A 27,653-nucleotide genomic window follows, 5' to 3' on the forward strand; every position below is an offset into this window, starting at 1 on the left:
TTTCCATCCTGAACCATATAATGTTATTTCTAAGACTGGTAGTAAGGTTACTGTTGAGTCACCAAAGGGTGTCCAGTATGATCGTAATTCGTCACATGTTATGAATTATACAGTGTGACAATGAGAACTTTTTTGAGTTATATGTAGTTTATAGTTACTGTTGAACTTTTGAGTGCAGATTATGCAATTTAGTTGAGAACAATATTGTTAACCTAAAAAAAAAATTTTATGTTGCTGAGTTCATTGTTATAAAGTTGGTTGTTGCCACGGTGATATGTAGTATCACTCTGAAAGGGGAGGGATGTCGTATCCAGGTAATTGTATATGCTGTATGTGTTATGAATTATAGCGCCATCTAGTGGCAGTCCTGAGATAGGGTCAGGGGTCAATAAAATGGCGGGCTAGTTGTTTACTTGCACTAAAGTGTATGTGAGTTTCATTGGTTAAATCCAGCTTCATCTGGTGACATCAGATGTAACAACTGCTTAAAAACGACGATGTAAATTATATCTGGCAATGTGAGCAACATGTACTATGAGCACTCAATGTCAAATATTGTCACATGGCAGATCTAATCACGAAGTCCCATTTCAGATACTTTTCGTTGCGCCCATGACATAACTACCATACTAGTTCCATTGGCAAGAAAACTACGTATAGATCCAGGAAGTATTCCACGATATAACCCAAAGAATCCACCACGTTCTTTAATAACAAGTCGCATTCGCTGAATGACAGGCATTTCTCTGTAATACAATTAATTAGGTATTAACTATGATTTTAATTAGGTATTTTATGGCCGAATAACCATGGAAACTCACTAAATTACATGTCAGTTTTTATAATGATTTCACAATGTTAGATTTCATATAAATAATAATATACTACACCATAGAAACAAGTGTAAAAATGACACTTTCAGACTCAGACATTCTGTTTTAATTTTCAGTATTCTTGTGATCTGAACTCATAATAATGTATGATGAATATGCCATATTGGTTTGAACAAGAAAATATTATTGATTTTAAATAGTGGCACTTACTTTCCATAATTTCCCTGTACTTGTGATTTCATATATTCTAATGGCCACACAACCCACCATGCTAAAGTAAAAACTGTTAAGATATATAACAGCAATCTTGAGGAGTATCCTGGGTAAAGGGAATTCAAGAAATAAACAACATAGATTTCCATGGTGCATATTACATATAAATCATATCTCACACATATTACCTATAAATCATATCTCACACACATATTACCTATAAATCATATCTCACACATATTACCTATAAATCATATCTCACACATATTACCTATAAATCATATCTCACACATATTACCTATAAATCATATCTCACACATATTACCTATAAATCATATCTCACACACATATTACCTATAAATCATATCTCACACATATTACCTATAAATCATATCTCACACATATTACCTATAAATCATATCTCACACATATTACCTATAAATCATATCTCACACATATTACCTATAAATCATATCTCACACATATTACCTATAAATCATATCTCACACACATATTACCTATAAATCATATCTCACACATATTACCTATAAATCATATCTGACACACATATTACCTATAAATCATATCTCACACATATTACCTATAAATCATATCTCACACACATATTTCTGTTATTAGTTGTTCAATTTCAGGCATGTTATCATAGTGTCTCTAAAACTCTGTTTAAGTGTCTTTGAAAGTGTTACAAATGCATTTGAATGTCTTCCATATTTGGAAAATGTACGTCATGCTTACATCATATTCACTTTATTTTGTTTACAACAAATGGCAAATTACTATAACATGTGATGGGAAATTAGAATCCCACCACCAATCACAAATGTACGTCATGCTTACATCATATTCACTTTGTTTTGTTTACAACAAATGGCAAATTACTATAACATGTGATGGGAAATTAGAATCCCACCACTAATCACAAATGTACGTCATGCTTACATCATATTCACTTTATTTTGTTTACAACAAATGGCAAATTACTATAACATGTGATGGGAAACTAATCACAAATGTACACACAAGGCAAAACATTTTTCTGTGCCATTATCTCCTAGACAGTACAGGAACACATTAGCCTAATTGGTCCTCACATCCAAAGAGTTCAATGTAACAATGGCTGCCCAATATCTAAATTAGATGATACACTAATCACTTTTGCTAAGAAAAAGGATGCACAGTACAGTAACATTTTAACAAGTTGTCACGGTCCTGCTTGCATTTTAACTTTTTGAACATTTTTAACCATCATTTTTACTACCAAAATTTTGGCACATAATTTTTCACACATTCATCATTTCTTGACTAATCAAACATAATTAATTCACATAATGCAGGTTTATCTCATGAAAGGATATGTAGCAGCAGACCCTGATGCTAAAAATGGACCAAGCAGGGGTCTTTGAAACAGTTCACTAAAGTGACGTCGACCAGAGTCAATGAAAATAAAATAGAGCGTCATCAAACCCAGCGTTCTGCACCACGTAATGCCGAATCCCTGTAAAACAATGACAATTAAATACCTGTAAAACAATGACAATTAAATACCTGGAAAACAATGACAATTAAATACCTGTAAACAGAAACATAGTTATACCCTGCTTATTTTTCCCATTGTTGACATTCTTTTGAAGTGTGAAAGACCTTTTCACTTACATTCTTATATTTACTTAGGACGATACAATTTACATGCACATTTACAGTTTCTGATGATTCCAATTGAAGTGTATTTTAATAAGTACAATATAGAGACATAGCAGTTATTTGCACAATCAGTGAGCAATTTTAACCATGAGACAGTAATGCATATCTTGATATAGTTCAGATTAAAATTACTCTAGTTGTTGTGCATACATAACAAACAACACCAACACTGACAACAAAATATCCCTCACATATATAACATTACGCACAAGGCCAGAAAATGGCCATCAGTTGGCCATCTTTGATCACATGATTAATAACAATTCTATGCGTACAAGATTTACAATGTTGGTTTCCATGCTAAATTATCAAAAACAAAAATCTTTATTAGGCGTTGTGTGATCAGACTTTTTACTTCAAATTTTAAAATAATTATTTTGATCAGTATATTTGGATTCTATTACCTTATATAAACCTCTAAAATGCCAAGTCTGGCCAGTCTGTCTTCGAATCTGGAGAGATAAGAATATTGTTAGTATATGGTTACATGACTAATTGTATTTGAAACATACCAAAGAACTGGACATATTCTCATCACTTAGTAATGACATGAATTTATTTTCATTCCTAAGTTTGTCAAAATTTGGTAAACATTTATTAGCTACAATGTAAAGTGTTAATCTTATTTCATTGAAACGAGTACAATTTAAAACAAAATGTTGTTCATCTTCAACATGGTCATTGTCGCACATATTGCAGATTCTGTCTTTAATACCCTTTCCCGTATGTCGGCCTGTTTCAATTTTCAGACAGTTTTCAGTAGTTTTCTTGTTCTATTTTGGTTTTAAAAAGTTTGTAGGTTCTTAGTTTATTTTTAAAATTTGATTTTTTTCTATTGTCATTATTTATTTCATTTCTACTATCAGTTGTAAACTCTTCTTTTTATTTCACATCATGATAATGAGATAATATTTGTTTCATTTAAAAAATAAGAATTGTTTATATGTTTTAAACCATTTACTTTTAATAATTTTATTGACATAGTATGCATCTTGAAGTAGAGTATTTGTGGAGTTTGCAATACGGTTGGCATATTTTATCATTTGTTTCTTAATAAAAGTGTCAAGAGGTAATTGTCCCAATACACTATATATTGTTTTGCAGTGATTGGTGTATTTTTTGAAATACCAAGAATGTACCGATAGTATGTAAGGAGGAGGTCCTCTACAATTGTCAATGAAATCATTCAATACCTAGTCACCAGTGTGTTTTTACGTTATGATGATTCAATTAAATATTTAGTGCATTACATGTGGAAGCATGGATGCACAAAACTACTGTTCACTAGAATGGAGCAATTTAAAAACAGGCCCGTAGTTTGGTGAGGTTCGGGGGGTTCGGTCGAACCCCCTAAATTTTGGAAGTGAATAGATTTATTATCGTAGATTAGAACATAATAAAACAAACAGTATTAATTAAAATAATTATCATCATTTAAATCACTTGACTCAGTGAGGTAACTATCAGATTCAGCAGCTGATGTTAAATATTAAAACAACATTGAAACAATAATGTAATGGTAGTCACTCTCTGAATGATGTGGTGGTCCTGAATAGGGCCGTTTGTCTTGTGTGAGTGTTCGCTCAGTTAGCAAAGTGTCACAGTGGGGATCGAACAGGATTGACACAACACGACACTGTACTTTCCTAGTTTGGTTCATTAGTTTTGTATTCTTAAATGATGGCATATATACTGTTTTCTTGCAAGTGTATCAGCCAAATGTAGTCAACTTATTGTATTAGTACGTGTAGCCTGTGTCATTGGACAATAGTGTATAGCTACGGATTCAACAGATCATTAAAAAAATGACGAGTTGTATAGGTCGAAGAGCTCCTTGCAGCCAACAATTTACCCACAGTGTTGCTTCAGCACTGAAACTATGCGACGAATCATATTTTTCAAACATATTTTTTTACACGTTTTTTGTTTTGATGTCTTAGAAAATTAACTATGTTTTTAGTGGGTTCATAAAAAGGAGATGTCATTGAAGTCTATTGAGACCGCTGCTAAACTGCCACTATATGTATATTATTTTACCGCCTTCTAAAAACAGATTTACAATGAACCAAAACATTTACATACTGTAAGAAACTTGGTGGTATGCCATTGGTTAGTGCATTTAATTTGTTTGATGCAATCATTGTGCCAGCTATTTCTTATGGTAGCGATATGGGGGTACAAAAATTCGGAAATCGAGAGGGTACAGACAAAATTTTGCAGATATCTACTTAGTGTGAATAGTTGTACTAACAATGTAGCGATGTTGGACGAATGTGGAAGGCTGCCATTATGCTGTGGTTATTTTAAGCGTTGTATCTCATATTGGTTAAAATTAGTTGAAGTAAAAAATAGCTGGAACCCCAAAACATGTTATATCATGCTTAAACGATTAGACAAAACCAGCAGACTTATTTGGGATACCCACATAAAAATCGCCTGTTCAAATATGGTTTCGGCATTGCCTGGTTTGAAAAACAAGTTGTAGATACTGCAAATTTCTTAGAGATATTTACTCAAAATATAAAAACAATTTGTCAGCAAGAATGGCATGCCTCAATTTCACAATCATCTAGGCTGTGCACTTTCAGAAAAATCAAAATAGTATTATAACCTGGGAGATTTATTGGCAAGCAATTATAGACTAAAATATATACTGACGAGTTTTTGCTGTTTTGGCCATAAACAATGTTGAATTAGGTAGACACACAAAAATATAGTTAGATCAATAAGGTTTTTTTTTAGTTTTTGCAGTGATATGATTGAATTTAGCATGGTAGAAAATGAAATTCACTTTGTTTTTATATGTCCATTTTAAATTATCTAAGGGCTGATCTTTTGTCAAATAATGCAATATGCAATTTTGCAAATACTGACAGTCTGGGCTTACTTCGTCGCTACACAAACTGCCACACCATTTATCAACTAGTTCTGTATCTTTTAAAAGTTTTCGAGCGACGAGATGAATATTAATCCAGCTTAACTTAGTACCATATGTTTACATAGATGCTGTATTGTATTGCTATGCACTTTTCTACTCATTACATTTTCTACGATGGGCTGAGGCCCTGTACAGAAATAAAATTACATAATACAAAATTGACTAATACTAAAATGAATAATTGTAGACAGATTTCGACATGAAATCGTGTCACTTTTATGTGCGCTAACATCTGCGAAGAGCAAAAAAACTCGTGAGTAGCATTCTACCTTAAAATGCTTAGACAATAATGCTAAGATACGTATAGTCTTGTCTTTTTTGTGTACAGCATTTTGCCGTAGTGGGTCTAGGGTGTGGGTGCGTTTGTCTGTGGGTGGGGAATGGCTTAGGACCCCTTCTCTAAAATCATATGATAAAATAGTTCAAATATGTTATGTGAAATAACTTACTAACGTAATACAAAGTAAACCAATTGAATTTAAAACTGAGAATATAAAAATGTCTGTAACAGAGCTCAGACACTTTTTTAATATTATAAAATTCACACGTTTCACGTCAAATATAATATTTTTGTTTTCGAACCCCCTATTCAAAAGTGCTGGCTACGGGCCTGAAAAAGGTACAGAATGTGGTCTGTGGTTGCAAACCATCTACCGGTATGTTAAGAAGATGTAGTGAGGGTAAACTCAGTTGATGTGTATGTATATAATGGTTAAGTATTGACACACACAATGTGGTCTGTGGTTAGAACATTTTGAAGAGAAGACATCTTTTTTACCCTAGGCACCAATACACAAATTTACCTTGGCCAACTCCAGAGGGCATTCTATAATGGCCCGTGACGTTGATGCAATTGCACCAGCTATTATCACTCTCCTGAATTGAAACAAAAACAATAAAACATATTAATTCTTTCATTTAGGTGACACAATAGACATGTCAGATTACATCTAACTACCAGGTGCCACAACAGACAGGTGACATCTACATGTAGCTATCAGGTGCCACAACAGACAGGTGACATCTAACTATCAGGTGACACAACAGACATGTGACATCTAACTATCAGGTGACACAACAGACATGTGACATCTAACTATCAGGTGACACAACAGACAGATGACATCTAACTATCAGGTGACACAACAGACATGTGACATCTAACTTTCAGGTGACACAACAGACATGTGACATCTAACTTTCAGGTGACACAACAGACATGTGACATCTAACTATCAGGTGACACAACAGACATGTGACATCTAACTTTCAGGTGACACAACAGACATGTGACATCTAACTTTCAGGTGACACAACAGACATGTGACATCTAACTATCAGGTGACACAACAGACAGATGACATCTAACTGTCAGGTGACACAACAGACAGATGACATCTAACTATCAGGTGACACAACAGACATGTGACATCCAACTATCAGGTGATTATGAGTAACTTACATCTGTAGTCCTCCTGTTAATGGCAATTCAGATCGTCCAAATGGAGTGTCAAGAAATGTGTAGCTGTAATATAAGAACAAGTTTAGTTGAAATACAGAAAGCTGACATAGTATACAAGTTGACATGGCATGGTTTTAATGGGATAGTTTGGCGAACAATTCAACATTGCCTACACTCTTTCGTTATTATTCCCAATAAACCCAATGTTACAATACTGAAGTAATTCATATCTATAAGAGCGATTAGAAGCAGGAAGCTTCCAAAATGTCAAAATGTGACCATCAAATCATGAAACCTGGTCATTATACATCATTTTAATTTGTTTAATATCAGTGTCCATTGCAACTATTGTGGGTAAACTACGCTTTGACACGACTTGTTGACGACTGTGAAAAGTACATGTTGCTGTTTTTTCGTCAAAATCAGTGCTAACAGATTGTATTTTAACATTGCAGTGACGCACTTCTCTTCTGTATAAAAAAATGGCAATAATCAGAAATTTTTGGAGAATGCATCATCAGTACAAAAGAGAATTTTGATTGGTTAAAAACAGACTTGACCTGTCCAATCAGAGGTCATTGTTTCAGGTCAAATCATGCAGAAAAACATCATGGAGGAAATTACTAAACATCGAGAGTTTGTATAAAACTTTCCACAACTAAGATAATGATGAAGATCCTGTGGTGTGATTTTGCATGACCCAAACAAAATATAATTAGAGCAGACACTAGAACGATGACTATGTATTTCACCCGCAAAAGTGAAAAATAATATGAGGAAACAAAAAAAAAATGAGGAAACAAGACTCCTTTTCGAAACCTCAATCTCAAATGTTTTTTTTGTTTGTAGTGCAAAATCGTTGCTAGACCAAATATTCAAAAATCTCTTGAGCTATGCTATGAAGTAGGAACAGGGTCATATCGCATTCATTAGTTGTATTGATATTTAAATGAGATCACTCTAGGAGGCGTGGCTACAACTCAAAATTGACGTCGCTAGGAAGGGAGGCTACAAATCAGAATCATTTCCATTTTACTAGAATTTGATTTATTATTCAATATCTTTTTATTTTAACTAATGTTCAATTCAGGACAATGGTTATCGTTGGAATCCACACGTGTTTTAGTTTATGTTAGAACTTTACTATTATGTCATTGTTACATTTAGCTACAATGTTATAACATTCAGCCAATCGCATGATTTATCGCTCAAATATCGCATGATCAACTGCTTGTTATTGTTACAATCTGTCCCTTTGCTATTGCTCCACCATCTTGTTATCTATTGGTGTGTTCGAAATATAAAATCACTCCTACGGAACTCAACAAATCTCTTCTTTGGTAGCATGGACCACATTGGATAACTAACCGTGATTCCTGGTCGAAATGTGACTAGTTCGATAAGGACAATGAACCCAAGCTTTCTGTCAATCATGTACAAGCAAAGCCGCACAGTAAACCGATAGAACCTGTGTATGGATTACACGGTGATCATTCTCTACATCGCGAAAACGAAACCGATATCAATAATGTAATCAAAATTACATTACATCGAGACCTCCATCACCTGCTTTGCGTTACGTACGTACGTACTTTGATTCGTGAATAACCTCAAACGCAGAATTCAAAACGAAAGCAATCCGTCGCCACCTTCAAACGATGTCAACAGATAAGACTACCCTTGGCAACTGAGATGTTGAACGCAAAAATGATATGGCTACGCGATGCTCAACAACCAGAGTATTCAACTATTATTTCCGGTCTTCTGCGTAATAACAAGAAACTCAGACCGCTAAACCGTTAGCTTAAGTTATTCGTAGATTCCAATAATCTCTTAAGAACCGGCGGACGGTTTAGCGGTCCGAATGATTAACTAATTTTCGTGACTTAGTGCTATTCCTGAATCGACCGCAGACGTTCCTAAATAAATTGTGGCTATCCCCACAAAGGTATTGACCTTACCCGGCTTCAAATACTGCAAATTGCGTAGATCTATAAATACCAGAACCCCATAAAGGTGGAATGCAACCTCTGAAATACAAACAAACTATTATTAGTAATATTCACAAGGTTTAAGTACCAGGATCATTTATGTAGCTTATTGGGGTCTAACTGTTCAATAAGGTCTGTGTTTGCCTGGATTCACCTGGATTCTAAATTACTACAAAAACAAACACAAATCTCTGTGAATTCAAGGACATTGAAAAACTATTCAATCAAATGTGATAACAAAAAGATCACCATCTGCTAAAAGCACTAACATTTTAATGTTTTGATGCCCTTTATCCTACTATTTATGGTTATCATTTACTGCACATATCAAGTTCTGTTTATAATAATAAATATACTGCATCTGTGCAGCAACCTAAAATAGCTAGCCCTAATTATTTTTATTTGTGCCTTTTACAGTAGTTCAGATAAATGACAACACTGACAACGATAACACATGACAGATGCATTAGTATTTGTCTTGCACAGTATTGCACTCAGTTGATCTAAGAATCCAAACTGTTATAGACCATATCTAAATTTTAGTGCATTGTGGGATAGTTTTGTCATGTTGCATTAGCCCTTTATGATTGGCGATGTTGTGTATGTTCATGGTTTTATGTGGTCAAATCTATCCCATAATTCACTATGATTTGGAATTGTGATATGGTTTATAGAGCTATAAACCATTCCATCAGGTTGGAGTTTTCAGTTGATGACAACAAAAAGGAGATAACAGTGCTATTTATTATAACATTCTACCTACCTGTATAAACCAATGATACCCTGTGTACGCAGTGTTTTCACAAAAGATTTGAACATTCCACTGGATTCAAAGCCAGGCTGTGCTTGCATTTTAGTTTTGATGGTATCAAAGGGGTGACCGACTGCCACATTTGTAGTGCCATAAAGGATCCCAACTTTTTAAGAAAAAAAACACACATTTATTTCAGTATAATTTGAGTCTGAATAATTTGTTTTCTAACACTCTATATTTAAGTTTACCTTTGTACTGTCCATAGTGTCTTGCAATATTACTTGATGGAAACCTTGACTTGTAACAATTAAAGCGGGGGAGTCGTCACCTACGTATGCGTAAGATCGCCATAGCGTACCGTTGTTTGAAAACAAACATGTACCCATGAGCCTTTGCGTTTTTAGCGTGTGTTGTTATCGTCGCTTGGGACTCAATTCACGCACGTACGCAGGTGACGACCCTCTCGCTTTAAGAACAAGACATGAATGTCACAGTCCCCGTTATTTGATTATAAAGTAGTACAAGGAACATCTGCAAACAGGTGAATAAATATGTAATCTATGTGGGTACAACTCATCATAAAGTGATTTCCCATAATCTAGTTTTGTGATGACAACTAAAAACTTCCACTGACCCATGTTCAGAATCTCAGAGTACACAAGTGCAACAACACTATTTGTCATACATGTATACTTGCTTAAGAAACTGCATTCATAAATCTGAATGAATCTTGATGTACATGACTTCTTTGTTATTCAGGTCTTAGTATATTACCAGGACCTGGGTTTGTTTCAACATCACCACTGGGCATCTGAATCATTCTCATGTTGTCAAATACAATTTGTTATTAATACAGTAAGGTTTATTATTTAAAATGTATTCATTGTACATAGAACAACATCTGTTAATTTAAACAATTGTAAAAGCTATGTTTTCAGAGCAAGTACATGTAATAATTAAGGAAGCCAGTAAAGGTTGGTCTGCTCATAACCTTCAATGGGTATAAAATACTGTAAACCATTTAATTTTCACTTCTAGATATATTCAGGATTCTATGAAATTTCAATAAAGTCCCTGACAGTCCATGTTATAGAAACCCAGAAAAAATTGCCTTGCAAAATTAAAGCAGTTCACAGCACCACTGTAAAGAAAAAAAAAAAAGAAAAAAAAAGTTTAAAATGAGTATTGTTAAAGATATACACATGTGGGTTCATAAGACATATGTACCAATCTGAGTGGTTCTAGAGATTAGTATCACAAGATTTTACTCTCCGTGATTCAATATCAGCCCTATGTATAACGCTGTGTTGATCAGGCGAACTAATTGACAATGGCCCTACAGGTATCGCTATGCAATCACAGTAGTTTTGTATTCTTCTTGCATTTCGACCATGGAAAAATATTTGTTTTTGAGAGTGGCCGAATTATTAGAAGAAAAACAGAAACTATTTTTGTTAGTATAAATTTTAGTAACTGAAATGCAGGATTGGAAAAGAACAAGACAATACGCAAGATTGATAAACCTTCAGCGAGCACTCCTGAAATTTCAAATCATTGATACCATGTTTTTGGATACATTCAATAAAATTGGGTTATTTATTTGATGTAACGAAACATGCATTCACAGCAGACGAAAATTCGTTTGAGATGTCACTGGATTTTTGTATTCAGTTTTCCATTTCAACCACCATCATCACTTAGTAAGCTGAGATCGTGCATGGGGATACTGACTGTGCATAAATGCACAGTGTAGTGCCACCAGAAAACCAATTGCTTGAGAATATTTTGCACCATTACACCATTTCAAATGTTATATTAATTCACAGACAACAAAATAAAGATTTTCAATAACATACAAGTTTTCCCACAGTTGATGATTGTATGGCAATTACATGGCTTCACCAGTTTTACTCTGGAAGAAGTTAGAAACAGATAACAGGAAGGGGCTACATCTTTTTTTTTTTGAATTTTAATCAAGCATGATTTTTAATTTTTTTTTTTTTTTTTACAAATGTCTATTTCAGGGCAACAGAAACAAAAACAATAAATGTGTAGGTAGGCATTTTAACAATTGCACAATTAATATTGCATGAAAACGTCATTACTGATATAAATCATAATTCTGTTCAAATTAAAAATAAGATCACATTTAATTTAGTCAGTTTTCATAATTAAATACATAATAACATGTACTTATAAATTTGAATAAGGTTCAACAGCTTTTTCATTTAGTGCCAGTTTATACACCACAAAACCTCTCGTTTAGGTGTCACACTCAGAGAAGAGTGAAAGGCCTTAATTTGGTTTTAAAATAGGCATCGCGAAAAATTCAGTAAAGTTTACGAAAAGTAAACTTTGTTCTAAAGGAAGTTTCGAATAAATACAAACACGAATACATTGCTTTAGTGGTTAGTACTGGTAGCAAATGATCACGGTAGCACAATCTAGTCATTCTGTGTTTCGCAAGTGAATAACTTACTTGTTTTCGAAGTACTGTAGAATACTTTATTTTCGCTTGGAATTTATTTTCGCTATTTTCGCTGAAGGGATGATTCCGTGAAAATAAAATCCAGCGAATATATATTTTTTCCTATATTTCACATTAAACTCATGAAAAATCAGTGAAAATAAATTCCAAGCAAAACGCCCAAAAAGCCTTTTCAGCGAAAATTAATTCCAGCGAAAATAAAGTATTCCACAGTATTGCAATTGTTTATTATTATTCAGTAATGATTATAATACGCACAAGAAATTAATTCGTTGAATTTTTATGAATCGGAAGTAATATTTCATCGTGAACGAATGATTTCGGTCGAATTTAAATGCGATCCGATATCCGCCATGTTATTTCAGTACACATGGCTCATTTAAATATGTTAATGACGGTTCAGTGACCTCGTGGTGAACGCAACAGGGGATTCGCCGATGTTTAGCAAGATCTTTATGCTTTGATTTTGACGGGGAAAACGGCATGATATTTTTTAAATCGAAAAATTAGTTGTTTTCAAAAAATAAACTGAGCATTCAAAGAATAATTCAACATTGTTCACAGAAATAACAGCCCATTGTCGAAACGAAGCTTACCCATTCACGCTATTCACAATAAACATGATACTCTTGAATAGGTGTCAATGACTACGGTATAATATAAATTAGACTCTTTTAGGCGTCAGGAGTGAATGAAATATCCAAAATATTAAAAAAAATAACTGCCAAAAAAATGCCGGGCGATTTCATGCTCTGTTTACAGTCCCTCCACAGGGACTGTGGTTCGTTGCAGACTGCTCGACCGACCGTTCATACACGTGTTGTCACTGTACATCCGCCATGTTGAATCGCACAAGATCGACAAACTCTTCATTGCAACTAACAGTTCAATGCTCACAATATAAAAAATACGAATATAATCATAGGCAACCTGCTATTATATAATGAATAAATTGATAGACACAGGGAAATTCTTCCCCCCCCCCCTGAGTTGTGAATATTTCGGAAATCGCTACACAAGCAAAAGACCGGAAAACAATTTACTGGTACTTGAAAACTATGTCCTCGTGAATTAATCGTTCTTGTACAATAATTTGATAGGGTATACAATTCACAAACTAGTTTCGTAGATCAGAGACAATTGTTTGCTTTTTTTGGTTTTTCACAAGAATATAAAGCTGGCAATCATCATAATATTCACGTCCGTACGTCACGGAATGTACACCAATCGTACCCAATAAACTGGAAAACTTACCTTTGCAAACACATCTTTTATGCGGCCTTCTTGAAGTTCTTGAAATCAAATAAGGTTACTAGTTCTTTTAGTAACTAGTGAATGAGACCACTGAGCCGAACAGAATACATGTATAAACAGTACTATAATAAATTGCACGCAATGGAGAATTCACGTGCCTGCCGTAATAACAGCAGCATTACTCACAGATCTAATCTACTGTAAAATACTTTATTTCAGCTGGAATTATCATTCGCTGAAAAAGACTTTTTCTGGTATTGAATTTATTTTCATTGATTTTTGACAAGTTGACTGTAAAATATAGGAAAAAAGGTATATTTGCTGGATTTTATTTTAACTGAAACATTCCTTCAGCGAAAATAGCAAAAAAATGTTGCAAGCAAAAATAAAGTATTTTACAGTAATTGAATTTATTCTGAGCATGCGCAGACGTTTTGTCAATGTTGCCGGGGGAGGTAATTTTTGATGAAAATCGTGAAAAAGACCACTTGGGATTTTCAGATCTGGAAAAATAATTACGTGCATACTCGGAGGAGACTTGTTCATCAACCTGCCAAGTTTCACTGATATCTGCTGTAGAATTTCTGAGAAAATGTTGGAGACGGAAAAAGGAACATGGAAACCGGAAAATGGACATTTGACATAACCTGAATTATAAGTCCCCTTTTCAGGCTGCGCCTGAACGGGGACTAAAAAATCAGGAACAATAAAATAATGTGCTTTAGTAACCCACAATAAACAAAGACAATAGGTTTGAACCAAACTGGATCAGGTACAGCTGATAAATGGTTGATTACACGGTGAAATTGCTACCAGTTGGTCAGAGATCAATTGCCTAGGTATCTACAATATCAACCCTGGCATGTCAGAGATATATAGAACCAGAATTAGAAATGGCCAATATCAACCCTGGCATGTCAGAGATATATAGAACCAGAATTAGAAATGGCCAATATCAACCCTGGCATGTCAGAGATATATAGAACCAGAATTAGAAATGGCCAATATCAACCCTGGCATGTCAGAGATATATAGAACCAGAATTAGAAATGGCCAATATCAACCCTGGCATGTCAGAGATATATAGAACCAGAATTAGAAATGGCCAATATCAACCCTGGCATGTCAGAGATATATAGAACCAAAATTAGAAATGGCCAATATCAACCCTGGCATGTCAGAGATATATAGAACCAGAATTAGAAATGGCCAATATCAACCCTGGCATGTCAGAGATATATAGAACCAGAATTAGAAATGGCCAAAATCAACCCTGGCATGTCAGAGATATATAGAACCAGAATTAGAAATGGCCAAAATCAACCCTGGCATGTCAGAGATATATAGAACCAGAATTAGAAATGGCCAATATCAACCCTGGCAAGTCAGAGATATATAGAACCAGAATTAGAAATGGCCAATATCAACCCTGGCATGTCAGAGATATATAGAACCAGAATTAGAAATGGCCAAAATCAACCCTGGCATGTCAGAGATATATAGAACCAGAATTAGAAATGGACAAAATCAACCCTGGCATGTCAGAGATATATAGAACCAGAATTAGAAATGGCCAATATCAACCCTGGCATGTCAGAGATATATAGAACCAGAATTAGAAATGGCCAATATCAACCCTGGCAAGTCAGAGATATATAGAACCAGAATTAGAAATGGCCAATATCAACCCTGGCATGTCAGAGATATATAGAACCAGAATTAGAAATGGCCAATATCAACCCTGGCATGTCAGAGATATATAGAACCAGAATTAGAAATGGCCAATATCAACCCTGGCATGTCAGAGATATATAGAACCAGAATTAGAAATGGCCAATATCAACCCTGGCAAGTCAGAGATATATAGAACCAGAATTAGAAATGGCCAATATCAACCCTGGCATGTCAGAGATATATTGAACCAGAATTAGAAATGGCCAATATCAACCCTGGCATGTCAGAGATATATAGAACCAGAATTAGAAATGGCCAATATCAACCCTGGCATGTCAGAGATATATAGAACCAGAATTAGAAATGGCCAATATCAACCCTGGCATGTCAGAGATATATAGAACCAGAATTAGAAATGGCCAATATCAACCCTGGCATGTCAGAGATATATAGAACCAGAATTAGAAATGGCCAATATCAACCCTGGCAAGTCAGAGATATATAGAACCAGAATTAGAAATGGCCAATATCAACCCTGGCATGTCAGAGATATATAGAACCAGAATTAGAAATGGCCAATATCAACCCTGGCATGTCGGAGATATATAGAACCAGAATTAGAAATGGCCAATATCAACCCTGGCATGTCAGAGATATATAGAACCAGAATTAGAAATGGCCAATATCAACCCTGGCATGTCAGAGATATATAGAACCAGAATTAGAAATGGCCAATATCAACCCTGGCAAGTCAGAGATATATAGAACCAGAATTAGAAATGGCCAATATCAACCCTGGCATGTCAGAGATATATAGAACCAGAATTAGAAATGGCCAATATCAACCCTGGCATGTCAGAAGATATATTGAACCAGAATTATATAATCAACAATATTAAATCAGACGATCCCCAGTAGCTAGTATTGCGGGTTGATAATATGCAAATAACACAAGGATTGTCACGACAATACACCTGGTCAGTTCTGTGATGTTTATTCCAACGTTTCGCCCTAGAAATAGGGCTTCTTCAAGAAAACTGTTGTAAAACAAATAGATACAATGTGTAAATGATTGTGATTGAAATGGTCCAGTGAAAATAATGTGATTACAAGTACAATGTATTTACAAAAATAATAATAATACTCCAAAGACTTACCTCTGTTGGGATACCGTGAGATGTAAATTGGCATAACCCATACAGAGGGTGGAAACCTATTTATAGGTGTAATAGGTGGCGCTGTTAGATAAATGCGCCCTCACTGGCAGATGTTAATGCCCAGTGGTGTTTGTGTAATCAATTTTTCTATCCATATAGACTCAAGTTTTTTTCTATGGTGGTCGTCTGTTTTGTTAACTGTTATTATGCCAATAAATGAAATATCGTCTATGTCGTGGTTGGTTTTATTAAAGTGCATGGCTACTGGTGTGTCTTGGTTGTGTCTCACTGTCCATAGGTGGTCCATAATCTGGTTCTGAGCTCCGTCTTTGTTTCGCCAACATATTGTTTTTGACATCGTTTGCACGTGATGAGATAAATGACATTTCTAGTTGTGCAAGTGATGGGGTGCTTTATGGTATATACTTTGTTATTTGTGGTGCTATGGAAATTGGTAGTATTGTGTGAAAATTTGCAAACATTGCAACCCCTCTTAGAGCCGCATTTTGTGAAACCAGGTGGGAGAGTTGGGTTTTTTAGTTGGCTGTGAACAAGAATGTCCCGGAGATTTTTGCTGCGACTGTATGAAATTAAAGGTGGTTGTGATATGGCATTTTTGCAACGTGGCGACTTTTGCAGAATGTGGAAGTGAGAGTGTGTGATTTGTTTAATATTAGGATGTTTTGGATTAAATGTAGTTACGAGTGGTATACGAGAGTCACTTTGTTTAGGTTTGTATGACAATAGGTCTTCTCTCGGTATTGTTTTGGCACGATTAGTTTCCATAGTGACCAGCTCAGCGGGATACCCACGTTTGATGAGCGACATTGTTAATTTGTTCAGACGAGTATCCCGCCACTCAGATTTGGAACAAATACGGCAAATTCTCAATGACAGGCCATATGGAATGCTCGTTTTCATGTGCCTAGGATGGGATGACATGAAATGTAAATATTGGTTAGTATCCGTTGGTTTTCTTATATAGGTCGGTATTAATATTGCCTGCCTGGTCTATGTGAACTTTAACATCAAGAAATGAAATGACTGATTGTGAATATTCTACGGTGAATTTAATAGTGTCATGAAATGTATTAATGAACTGATGAAATTGGTTAATATCGGACTGGTTAGTGGTAAAAATTGTGAAAATGTCGTCAATGAAACGAGAATAATGAATAGGAAAGCTTGGTGCTAGTGATAGTAGATTGGTTTCAAGTTTGCCCATAAAGATATTGGCATAACTCGGTGCCATTTTTTGGCCCATAGCAGTGCCAAATATCTGTAAATAGTTGTTACCATTAAATGTGAAATTATTGTTGTTGAGAATTAATGTGAGGAAACGTATTATGGTCAATGTAGGAGGAGTCTTAACTGGTCTGCGGTCAAGGGCTTCCTGGCACGCAAGAATACCTTCTTCAATGGGTATATTTGTATAGAGGGAAGTCACATCAAAAATGCCCATGTGACTACCTCTAGGAATCTGACCTAAGTTGTTTAGTTTTTGTAAGAAATGTGTAGTGTCTTTTATATGTGATTCCAAGGATGTTACCAAAGGCTGTAAATAGTGGTCAACAAATTCTGATATCTTTTGGGTAGGGTGGTTGATAGTTGAAATGATTGGTCTGAAGTGCGACCCCTCTTTGTGGATTTTAGGCAGCATATAGAATTTACCAGGACTAGGGTTGTTGCAAACCAGAAAATCTCTTTGCTGTTTAGTGATATTATTTTCAACCAGTTCATTGTCGATAGCTCCTCTAATAAGTTTGTTGATTTTGTTGGTCGGATCTGATTTTAATTTGTTGTAATGTTTAGTGTTGTCCAAAAGTTTATTTATTACTACATCAATAAGTGTAGTGTACATATACCAAATTTAGCTTGCAGATCAGAACACGGCGAATACCCATTATTGGTGGATATTGAAGAAAAATTGGTGGTTTTGACTTCTTGAAAATACTTAAAACAGGCATTTTATGAACAACATGATATATCATGGGTTAAATACCAATTTGGCAAACTTGTTTTCAAAATCAATAAAAATGTTGCAGGCACTGCTGTATTAGGGGATTTAGGATGGGCAGATTTAAGCTATGCTCTTGATCAATTTTGGATACAGTACTTAATACTCTAGAATACTTTTTTTTCGCTTGGAATTTATTTTCGCTATTTTCGCTCAAAGGATGATTCCGTGAAAATAAAATCCAGCGAATATACTTTTTTTCCTATATTTCACATTAAACTCATCAAAAACCAGTGAAAATAAATTCCAAGCAAAATGCCCAAAAAGCCTTTTCAGCGAAAATTAATTCCAGCGAAAATAAAGTATTCCACAGTAGATTACAACATATGGACAATAGCAGGTGGACCAAAATTGTCTTTATAGAGTTACACAAATCTCAGGAAAATAACCTTAAGATTATCTGGAAATCACCAAAATATATAAACAAAAGACTTGTTTCTAATGGATTGGACCATGTTTATGGACAGAAACACAAACTAATAAACAGTGGATCAAAAATGAACTGAAAAATTTTACAGATAAAAAACAACATGAAAGCCCTTGAACACTACCAGTATTGTTGGATCAAAAGAATTTTTAAGGATCCCTATGATAATCATGGCATATCATTAATGTTTAAGGTTAGGCCTAACTCACTGGATTTAGAAGGAAATAAACTAAAATGGGTTAATTACAAAGGGAATGGCATTTGTCAGTTGTGTCATGACTGTATAGAAGATGTATATCATTTCCTATTTTTATGCATTGCAACATTCCACTTAAGAAATAAATTTTACTCTGATTTGATGAAAAAAGTTACAATATTGAGGAATGCCAGACACAAACTAATTGCCTTCTCTCATGAGGGATTTAATTTCAAGTTTAATTTACTTCTTGGTGACATTCCATGGAATATGAATTATGATATGAATTATGAATTACAGGAGATTGTTCTTAAAATTTCTTAAACATCCTTGTAAACACAGAAATGAAAGTTGTATGAATTCAAATTTAATTTTTATTCAGTCTCAATATAGAATTAAAATTATCACTCACAATATTAAAAAGAAATATATTGAATTCTGGAGATTAAAAATGAAAATAGCAAACTTAGGATGTTTGCCAAATTAAATAGCTTGTTATCTATACTCAATAAATAAGTAACCACACATTAGAAATTGAAATAGGGCCACACCTCTAGAAATAGGGCCACACCTCTAGAAATAAATAAGTAACCACACATTAGAAATAGAAATAGGGCCACACCTCTAGAAATAGGGCCACACCTCTAGAAATAGGGCCACACCTCTAGAAATAAATAAGTAACCACACATTAGAAATAGAAATAGGGCCACACCTCTAGAAATAAATAAGTAACCACACATTAGAAATAGAAATAGGGCCACACCTCTAGAAATAAATAAGTAACCACACATTAGAAATAGAAATAGGGCCACACCTCTAGAAATAGGGCCACACCTCTAGAAATAGGGCCACACCTCTAGAAATAAATAAGTAACCACACATTAGAAATAGAAATAGGGCCACACCTCTAGAAATAGGGCCACACCTCTAGAAATAGGGCCACACCTCTAGAAATAAATAAGTAACCACACATTAGAAATAGAAATAGGGCCACACCTCTAGAAATAGGGCCACACCTCTAGAAATAAATAAGTAACCACACATTAGAAATAGAAATAGGGCCACACCTCTAGAAATAGGGCCACACCTCTAGAAATAAATAAGTAACCACACATTAGAAATAGAAATAGGGCCACACCTCTAGAAATAAATGTAAATATTGTACACAAGGAACATTTCTTCATGGTATGTACAAAATATTATTTCTGATTTCAAATATTTTGTATAAGTATTGTCTTATTAATATGTCTTCTCTTGAACTCATAAAATATTTAAATATCTGGACATTACTTTTTAATTCTTCTGAGATATTGATATTGTTAAATAACTTTTGTCTTTCTGGTTGGTAACATTTCATGAAGAAATGTTCTTCATTTTCAATTTAGATCTGGGGACATTGCTTACAGATTCTGTCTTCTAAAGGTATTTTGGGTTGGGTATGTCTACCCTTTATTTCTAATACATGACTGCTTATTCTGAAATGAGTCATTACGATTTTATGTTTAATAATAATAATAATAATAACTTTATTACACTACTATGACATCAAAGGGCGCAGTATGGTAAATAAAATACAAATCATAAGAAAAAAATACAGTAGCTAAACTATAAGATAAAATTAAAATTGAAAGATGTTAAAAGCTTAATAGGAAAACAAAATTAATGATAGTTACATGATTCTCCCAATGTAGAGGTGATAGCTATCATATATCTGATTTCTGTTTTGCCTTATTTAGAAACTTTGCCAGGGGTATGAAGCACGTCATTATTTTAATGAAATTGTCTGTTTTATTTAGTTCATTTTTAATTCCTATTTCTTGAAACAGTTCCCCTCTTTCTTTATCGAGAAATTCACAATCTAGGATAAAATGTTGTTCGTCCTCAACTGAATTTGTATGACATTTTTTACAAAATCGCTCTTCCGCGGGACGTTTTGGTCGTTGTTGTCTGCCTCTTTCAATTTCTAAATTATGATCACTAAGTCTAAACTTACTCACAATTCTCCGAAGGCTGAAGTTTGTTATTTCGGTTAGGTAAGTTTCTATTTTCAAAAACGATTTAAACAATTTATATGTTCTCATTTTATTGCCATCTTTACCATTTTTACTGTGAGGAGAATTTAAGCTTTCTTTCCATAATTTTTCATAATCTTTTGTGAGTTTTATTTTAACAACATTTGAGATTTGATCAATGTTATTCACTTTATGGTTTAATTTGATTGTTTCAAAGTCACTGTGGTCCATTATATTTTCTATATGTTTTATCCAGCTAGAATTACTTTAACTGCTTCATCAAGAGCACATTTAAGTATATGGTTATCAGGTAGGGTATTTAGCCCGAACCAATATTTAGTTGCCAATGTTGATGCCTTTATTCTTATTGGCGTTCTGCCAAGTTCTCCTTTAATACCGATTACTGATGTAGTATTACTTACACAAAGTATGAAACGATAAAATTGATTACAGGTTTGTTCAAGATTATTGTCATCTTTTAATAAATCACAAGCCCAGATTTCTGCCCCGTACATTAAAATTGGTGAAATTAGTTGGTCAAATAACTTTAAACACAGTGAAGGGGACACCATTTTGTGATTTAATATGGTTTGTCGTATAGAGAATAAAGCTTTCATTGCTTTGTTTTTTAACATTAATAAATTTGATTTAAATTTTTCATTTGGTGGAATATAGTGCCTAAATAACAGAATTCACCCACTGCTGTAATATTTTGGTTATTAATTGAGAAATTTTGATTTTTTTAGAATTCTGTTGCCAGTATTAAAAACCATCACTTTTGTTTTCTTTATGTTTACTACAAGGCTCCATTTTTCACAATAGTTGGCTAGTTTATTTAAACAATTTTGTAGACCTTCGGGAGTCTCAGACACCAATACTAAATCATCTGCATATTGGATACAATTTATATGTTTTTTACCAATCGAGACTGGGTCATCATCCTTTTTACCAAATAAATCGGGTAGGTCATTCAGAAATATATTAAAAAGTGTTTGTGAAATATTGCATCCTTGCTTAACACCACAAGTAGACTTAAAATCATTTGATACACCATTAGGTAATTTTACTTTGTAGTTTAAACCTGTATACATTGACTTCACAATATTATAAAAATTTCCATTGACCCCTAAGTTTTGCAATTTAAGAAATAATGCATCTCTCCAAATATGATCGAATGACTGAAACCTATAAAACAACTGTACAAACGTTTTTGTTTACTGACATTTTCTTTAGTGTATAATGTTTTATTCACTATTGTTTTTAGTAGAAAAATTGCGTCAGTTGTTCTTCTCTGTTTTCTAAATCCAAATTGTAGTTCATTTAATAATTTATTGCTTTCTAAATAGGATGTCAGTCTGTTATTCATAATACTAGTAAATAGTTTTGATAAGCAACTTGATAACGCAATCGCTCTATAATTATTTGGGTTGGATTTGTTGCCAGATTTATGCAAAGGAACTAGTATTGTTGATTTCCAGCTTTCTGGGAATTTACCTTGTATTAAAATGAAATTAAATAACTTCAGTAAACATTGAACTAGCAGTTGTTGTTCACTTTAAGCATTTCATTCGCTATTCCGTCTTCAGCTGTTGATTTGTTATTTTTTAATTTTTAATTGCCATTGTTATTTCACTAATTGTTATTTTTTAATTCAATGTAGAGTTATAATGTTTTTCCTTTTCTTTTTCCAGTAATGTTTCCTCAAGATCCATATTTTTGACATTTATGTTATTATAAAGTTTACTGAAGTGATCTGTCAAAACGCTACTTCGTCTTGTTAGAATGGGTTCTGTTGTGTTATTGTTTTGTGGACAATGTTACTTTTTAAGTACTGATCAGTATTCATTCTGGTTGGTAACATCTAGCTGTTCCAGATGATTGATCATACATGTAGTATTTTTAAATTCTTTTTTCTTATCTCTAATTAATTTAATGTAGTGTTTTTTGGTTTTATGATAGTTCTGTCTAGCAAAATGATTGTTTGGATTTTTTTATAAAGATTTAGAAATATTAATTAGATCTCGTTTAACTTCACAACACGTCTTATCAAACCACTGCTGTTTAGGTCTTTTTGACTTTCTTGTTTTCTTTGTTATTTTTTTTAAACAATTTTCAGCTGTATTAATTAATATATTTTTAATTGTTCAGTTGCTGAGTTAATATCTATATTATTCCCACTGTAATTCAAAAAATTCAATAGTTGTGATTTAGTACTTTGGTTTCTGATATTTATCTTTTGAGTCCTCATTCCAGATGTATTTTGGAGGAAGAGGAGTAAGTTTGTCGTTTTATTGCTTATTTTTTACATGATCATTACTAATAACGAAAAGCTGACAGGGCAATGATCTGACAAATAACTGACCTCATTTACTTTGAAACATTCTATTTGTTTATGGCATTCTACTGAGCTGATACAGGTATAGTATTAAGTATAGTTGCCAATTAAATCACCTATTGTTCTACCATTATTAATTATTATATTATTATTTAAGCAGATCTTTATTAATTGTTTTCCAAATTTGTTAGAAACTTTATCTTGTGTGTGTCTATTTTTGAACTGATCTGGTGTATAATTATCTGGCACTGGTATATGAGAGTTATCATCGAATGAAACATAATCTACTAGGTTCCCTGTACGGCTATTGAAATCCCCCATAATTATCACCTCCCCCTGTTGGGAGAATCTTGTAATTTCTTTATCTAGTATGTCAAAGTAATCGTGATCCAAATGGTATACAGAGTTTTCAGGAGGAATATAAATACATCCCAAATAAATAAGATAAGATAAGATAAGATAAGATAAGATAAGATAAGATAAATTTTATTTGGTACGGGAACATATAAAATGCCATGACCAAGAACAAGAGAGAAAAAATTACATAACTACTAAACTAAAAAAGCTCTAAAATACTAAAAACAAATTTGACTAAGCCTGAATAGTTAAATTGATCAGTACTTGAAAACATTTCTGCAAATAAATTGTCATCCCCTATTATTTCAAGATTTGGTGCATACATAAATAAAGTTGTAAAAAAATCATTTCTAAAATAACTAATTTGACTATTATTACAATTAAAGATATAATGTAACTCATCCCCAATTTCATTATTTGAACACTTTGTACAAAATCTGTTCTCTTTAGGAATACCTTTGTGCCTTCCTGTCTCTATAGGTAATTAAATATCAAATTGCAGGGAAAAAAACTCTTTGTGTAGCTTACACCATAAGAAATCATTAATTTCAGAATTAATTTTCAATTCATTTTTAAATATTAAAGCCACACACTCTGAATCCCTTCTACTTTTTGGTGATTTTCTTTTCCTATCAGATCTAAAATTACTGTATCTATCGATATCCAATACATTACTACTACTACTAACACCTAAACAAGTTTCTTGTAAACATAAAATGTCAAATCTTTTCAAAATTGATAAAAAATCCACTTCTTCAGTCTTGTCACCTAACCCATGAATATTCTAACTATCAACTGTAAGATTGGAACTGCTAATTGGTAAAGTTTTTATTTTTCTGCTGATTGTGAATACATACAAATTGTAGAACTTTCATCCATCTTTTTAAAAGGTGTATTCAACCAATATTATTGTACGGGTCTGAAATCTGGGGTCATGAAATTCAAGATTACAACAAATGGGACAAAACAATAACAGAAAAGACACAATTGAATTTTTACAAACAACTACTAGGACTGAACAAATTTGTGGCAAACATTGCATGCAGAGCTGAAGTAGGAGAATTCCCACTCTTAGTAGACATTAGGATCAATTTAATAAAATACTGGACTCGGATCAGTAAATTACCAGGCAATAATATCACAAAACAAGCATACCTTGAACAAAAGAAATCAAATTTACAATGGTATTCTTCAATACAAAAAATTATGAACAACATGAATTTTTCACGAGAACAACAGAATGATTTGTTAACAAAACATATACAGCAAATTGGCAAAGTTGTCAAACAAAAATACATAAATTTCTGGAGAAAAAATATAACCGAAAAAACAAAACTGAGAACTTATGAAAAATTCAAAGACTCTTATAATTTTGAAAAATACTTGGATGTGTTGAATTTGAAGCAAAGAATTTCAATGACAAAATTTCGAACTAGTAATCACAATTTAGCAATAGAAAAAGGAAGGCATATGCAACCAAAAATACCTACTGAAAATAGAATTTGCAAACAATGTACACAGAATAAAATAGAAGATGAACTGCACTTTGTCATGATATGTCCACAATATAAAGTAATACGCCAACAAATCATTCAAGACATTACATTTCCAGAAGAAACACAGGATGATCTCCAGAAATTTAAGTTCTTGATGACTTCAAAAGATGATGTAATAATAAAAAAGATTGGCAATTATATTCATAATGCATTTCAATCAAGGAATGAAAATGCCATTTGATGTGTAACACTTGCTTTATCCTATTAACAACTAACTTTCTTTTTGTAGTAGTAGTTATCACAACTAATCTTTATCACTATTAACTGATAGAAACATTGTATTTCTAAGGATGCAATAAAGTTATTATTATTATTATTATTATTATTATTATTATTAGGGTTGTTGGCCAAAACACAAAACAAAATAAATTAGCATAACATTTTTTTTTTGAGCTATAGGAAGTGACATATGTTTGTTGCTCTTAATGGAAATAAATTTATCAATCTCACTATCGGATGGATGGTATGGTTTTTAGGGGGTGGAATTAGAATAGAATAAAGTGAAATCTTCATTTCACTGCAGATGATTATGAAAGTTACATGCTTCATGTTATGCTTCATCTGCCTTTGTATTACATATGTTGTCAAATTGACATTTCATGTTAAGGCCAAATCGATCGATACCAATACTATTTGACCTAGTAAAACTGCAAAACCAATCGCAAACAGTAGTACAGCGTGCACGGTGTCGAAGTAGTTGAACTGTTGTCTGTAACACATGGCGATTCAGTTGTCTGATCCACTGTTGAACCCCCGATGTATTTGACCCAGTTCGAGACCGGGGAGCTGGGTTGTGTCACGGGCACTTCCAACAAGAGTTTTAGGTTTAATAGGTTGGAGTTATATAACTTCAAATATACTAATATACACTAGGGATATCTAACCCTATAAACCCAAACTCTTGCCACGAGCTATGTCAGACTGGGGGCACGGCTGTAGGTGTGTGTGTTTACAACTTACCACCCAATCCAATAGCACCTTCCTTGAACCAATGCGTCCTATCTTCATTGTGCGTCATATTAGATTATTATTGTTTCCACTGAATTGATCCTTACTATCGATGTGACCTACATACTCTTTCTTTACTCTCCTTTTTGGCGCTTTGCACAGGTAAACAAAACTTGAACTTTCGCCTGATGCTTGGTGGCGCACATCACAGACGACTTGAACACTCTACACACAGAGGGCGTTTTCTCCCGACATGCTTTATGCACACAACATACAAACATACAACATACAAAAATTGGTTGCTTCAAAAGTTAGTTGACATGGAAACTTATAATCCTTCAGGTTTTTGGGACATCATAAAAGAAATTAATGATTTCACCAACCCTGGCAACAAAAAACAAGCCCCTTCAATTTCACCAACAGAGTGGACAAATCATTTTTCATCCCTATATAATGTCAGTAATGGACAGTCAAGGTCAGATATTGAGTTAAAAGTAAATAGCTATATACAAAACACTGATTTGACTTCCACAGATAAACCAATGCTAGATAAAGAAATTAGTAAAGAAGAAGTTATTCATGCTATCAAAAAGACAAAAGTGGGGAAATCATCTGGTCCTGACTCTATTATTAATGAGATGTTTAAGAGTTGTACTCCCACATTATTATTATGCATGTTAAAACTTTTCAACCAAATATTGTCAAGTGGAAGCTACCCTACACTGAGTGGAACACAAGCTATGTAGTACCCATCCATAAAGCAGGGGACATTTCAGATGTAAATAATTATAGGGGCATTGCCCTCTCAAACTGTATTTCAAAACTATTTAATTCGATCATGAACAACAGGTTAAAAAGTTTTCTTGAAAGTACGAAATTCTTTCAAAATAATCAGTTTGGATTTCGTGAAAATCATCGTACAACAGATAACATTTTCATTCTAAAATCACTGATCAATAAGTATATAAATCAGGCAAGTAAATCTTCATATTTATTTGCTTGTTTTATTGAGCTGCGTAAAGCATTCGATAGTGTTTGGAGAAATGGTCTGTTATATAAGTTGTTCAAAGCTGGTGTAACAGGAAAGTGTTTCCATTTGATTAAGACTATGTATTTAGACACCAGATATGCAATTAAAACAAATCAAGGCCGCACTGATTCCTTTTTATCTAGTAGTGGAGTAAAACAAGGGTGTAATTTGAGTCCCCTTCTATTCAATGTCTCCATTAATGACTTATCGGATAGTGTTAATTCAAACCTGTTAAGTCTAGGGAACTCAGATTTAAACAGTCTGCTTTTTGCTGATGACATAGTATTG

The 27,653-nt window shown here is 33.6% G+C and overlaps 2 protein-coding genes across 2 annotated transcripts; both read right to left on the minus strand.

Moving 5' to 3' along the window:
- LOC144358565 (mitochondrial ornithine transporter 2-like) lies at positions 1 to 26,603 on the minus strand. The gene is made up of 9 exons (XM_085503854.1): positions 26,348 to 26,603; positions 9,923 to 10,076; positions 9,130 to 9,198; positions 7,169 to 7,231; positions 6,510 to 6,582; positions 3,173 to 3,220; positions 2,423 to 2,562; positions 1,044 to 1,109; positions 1 to 746 (listed from the first exon to the last, which is right to left on the minus strand). The coding sequence occupies exons 1-9, from the start codon at positions 26,403 to 26,405 to the stop codon at positions 572 to 574; spliced, it is 846 nt and encodes a 281-aa protein (XP_085359980.1). The 5' UTR covers positions 26,406 to 26,603; the 3' UTR covers positions 1 to 571.
- LOC144344476 (uncharacterized) lies at positions 17,445 to 18,347 on the minus strand. The gene has a single exon (XM_078006404.1). The coding sequence runs from the start codon at positions 18,345 to 18,347 to the stop codon at positions 17,445 to 17,447; it is 903 nt and encodes a 300-aa protein (XP_077862530.1).
- Positions 26,604 to 27,653: the final 1,050 nt, after the last annotated feature.

The sequence above is a fragment of the Saccoglossus kowalevskii genome, chromosome 9 (genome assembly GCF_978046115.1).
Source record: "Saccoglossus kowalevskii chromosome 9, keSacKowa6.1, whole genome shotgun sequence".
Classification (NCBI taxonomy): Eukaryota; Metazoa; Hemichordata; class Enteropneusta; family Harrimaniidae; genus Saccoglossus; species Saccoglossus kowalevskii.

Coding starts and splice junctions, on each gene's coding strand:
- LOC144344476 (XM_078006404.1), bottom strand. CDS start 18,347: ATGTACACTACACTTATTGATGTAGTAATAAATAAACTTTTGGACAAC.
- LOC144358565 (XM_085503854.1), bottom strand. CDS start 26,405: ATGACGCACAATGAAGATAGGACGCATTGGTTCAAGGAAGGTGCTATT. Junction 6,583..7,168: donor TTAACAGGAGGACTACAGAT/GTAAGTTACTCA, acceptor GTTTCAATTCAG/GAGAGTGATAATAGCTGGTG. Junction 2,563..3,172: donor ATTTTAGAGGTTTATATAAG/GTAATAGAATCC, acceptor ATTGTTTTACAG/GGATTCGGCATTACGTGGTG.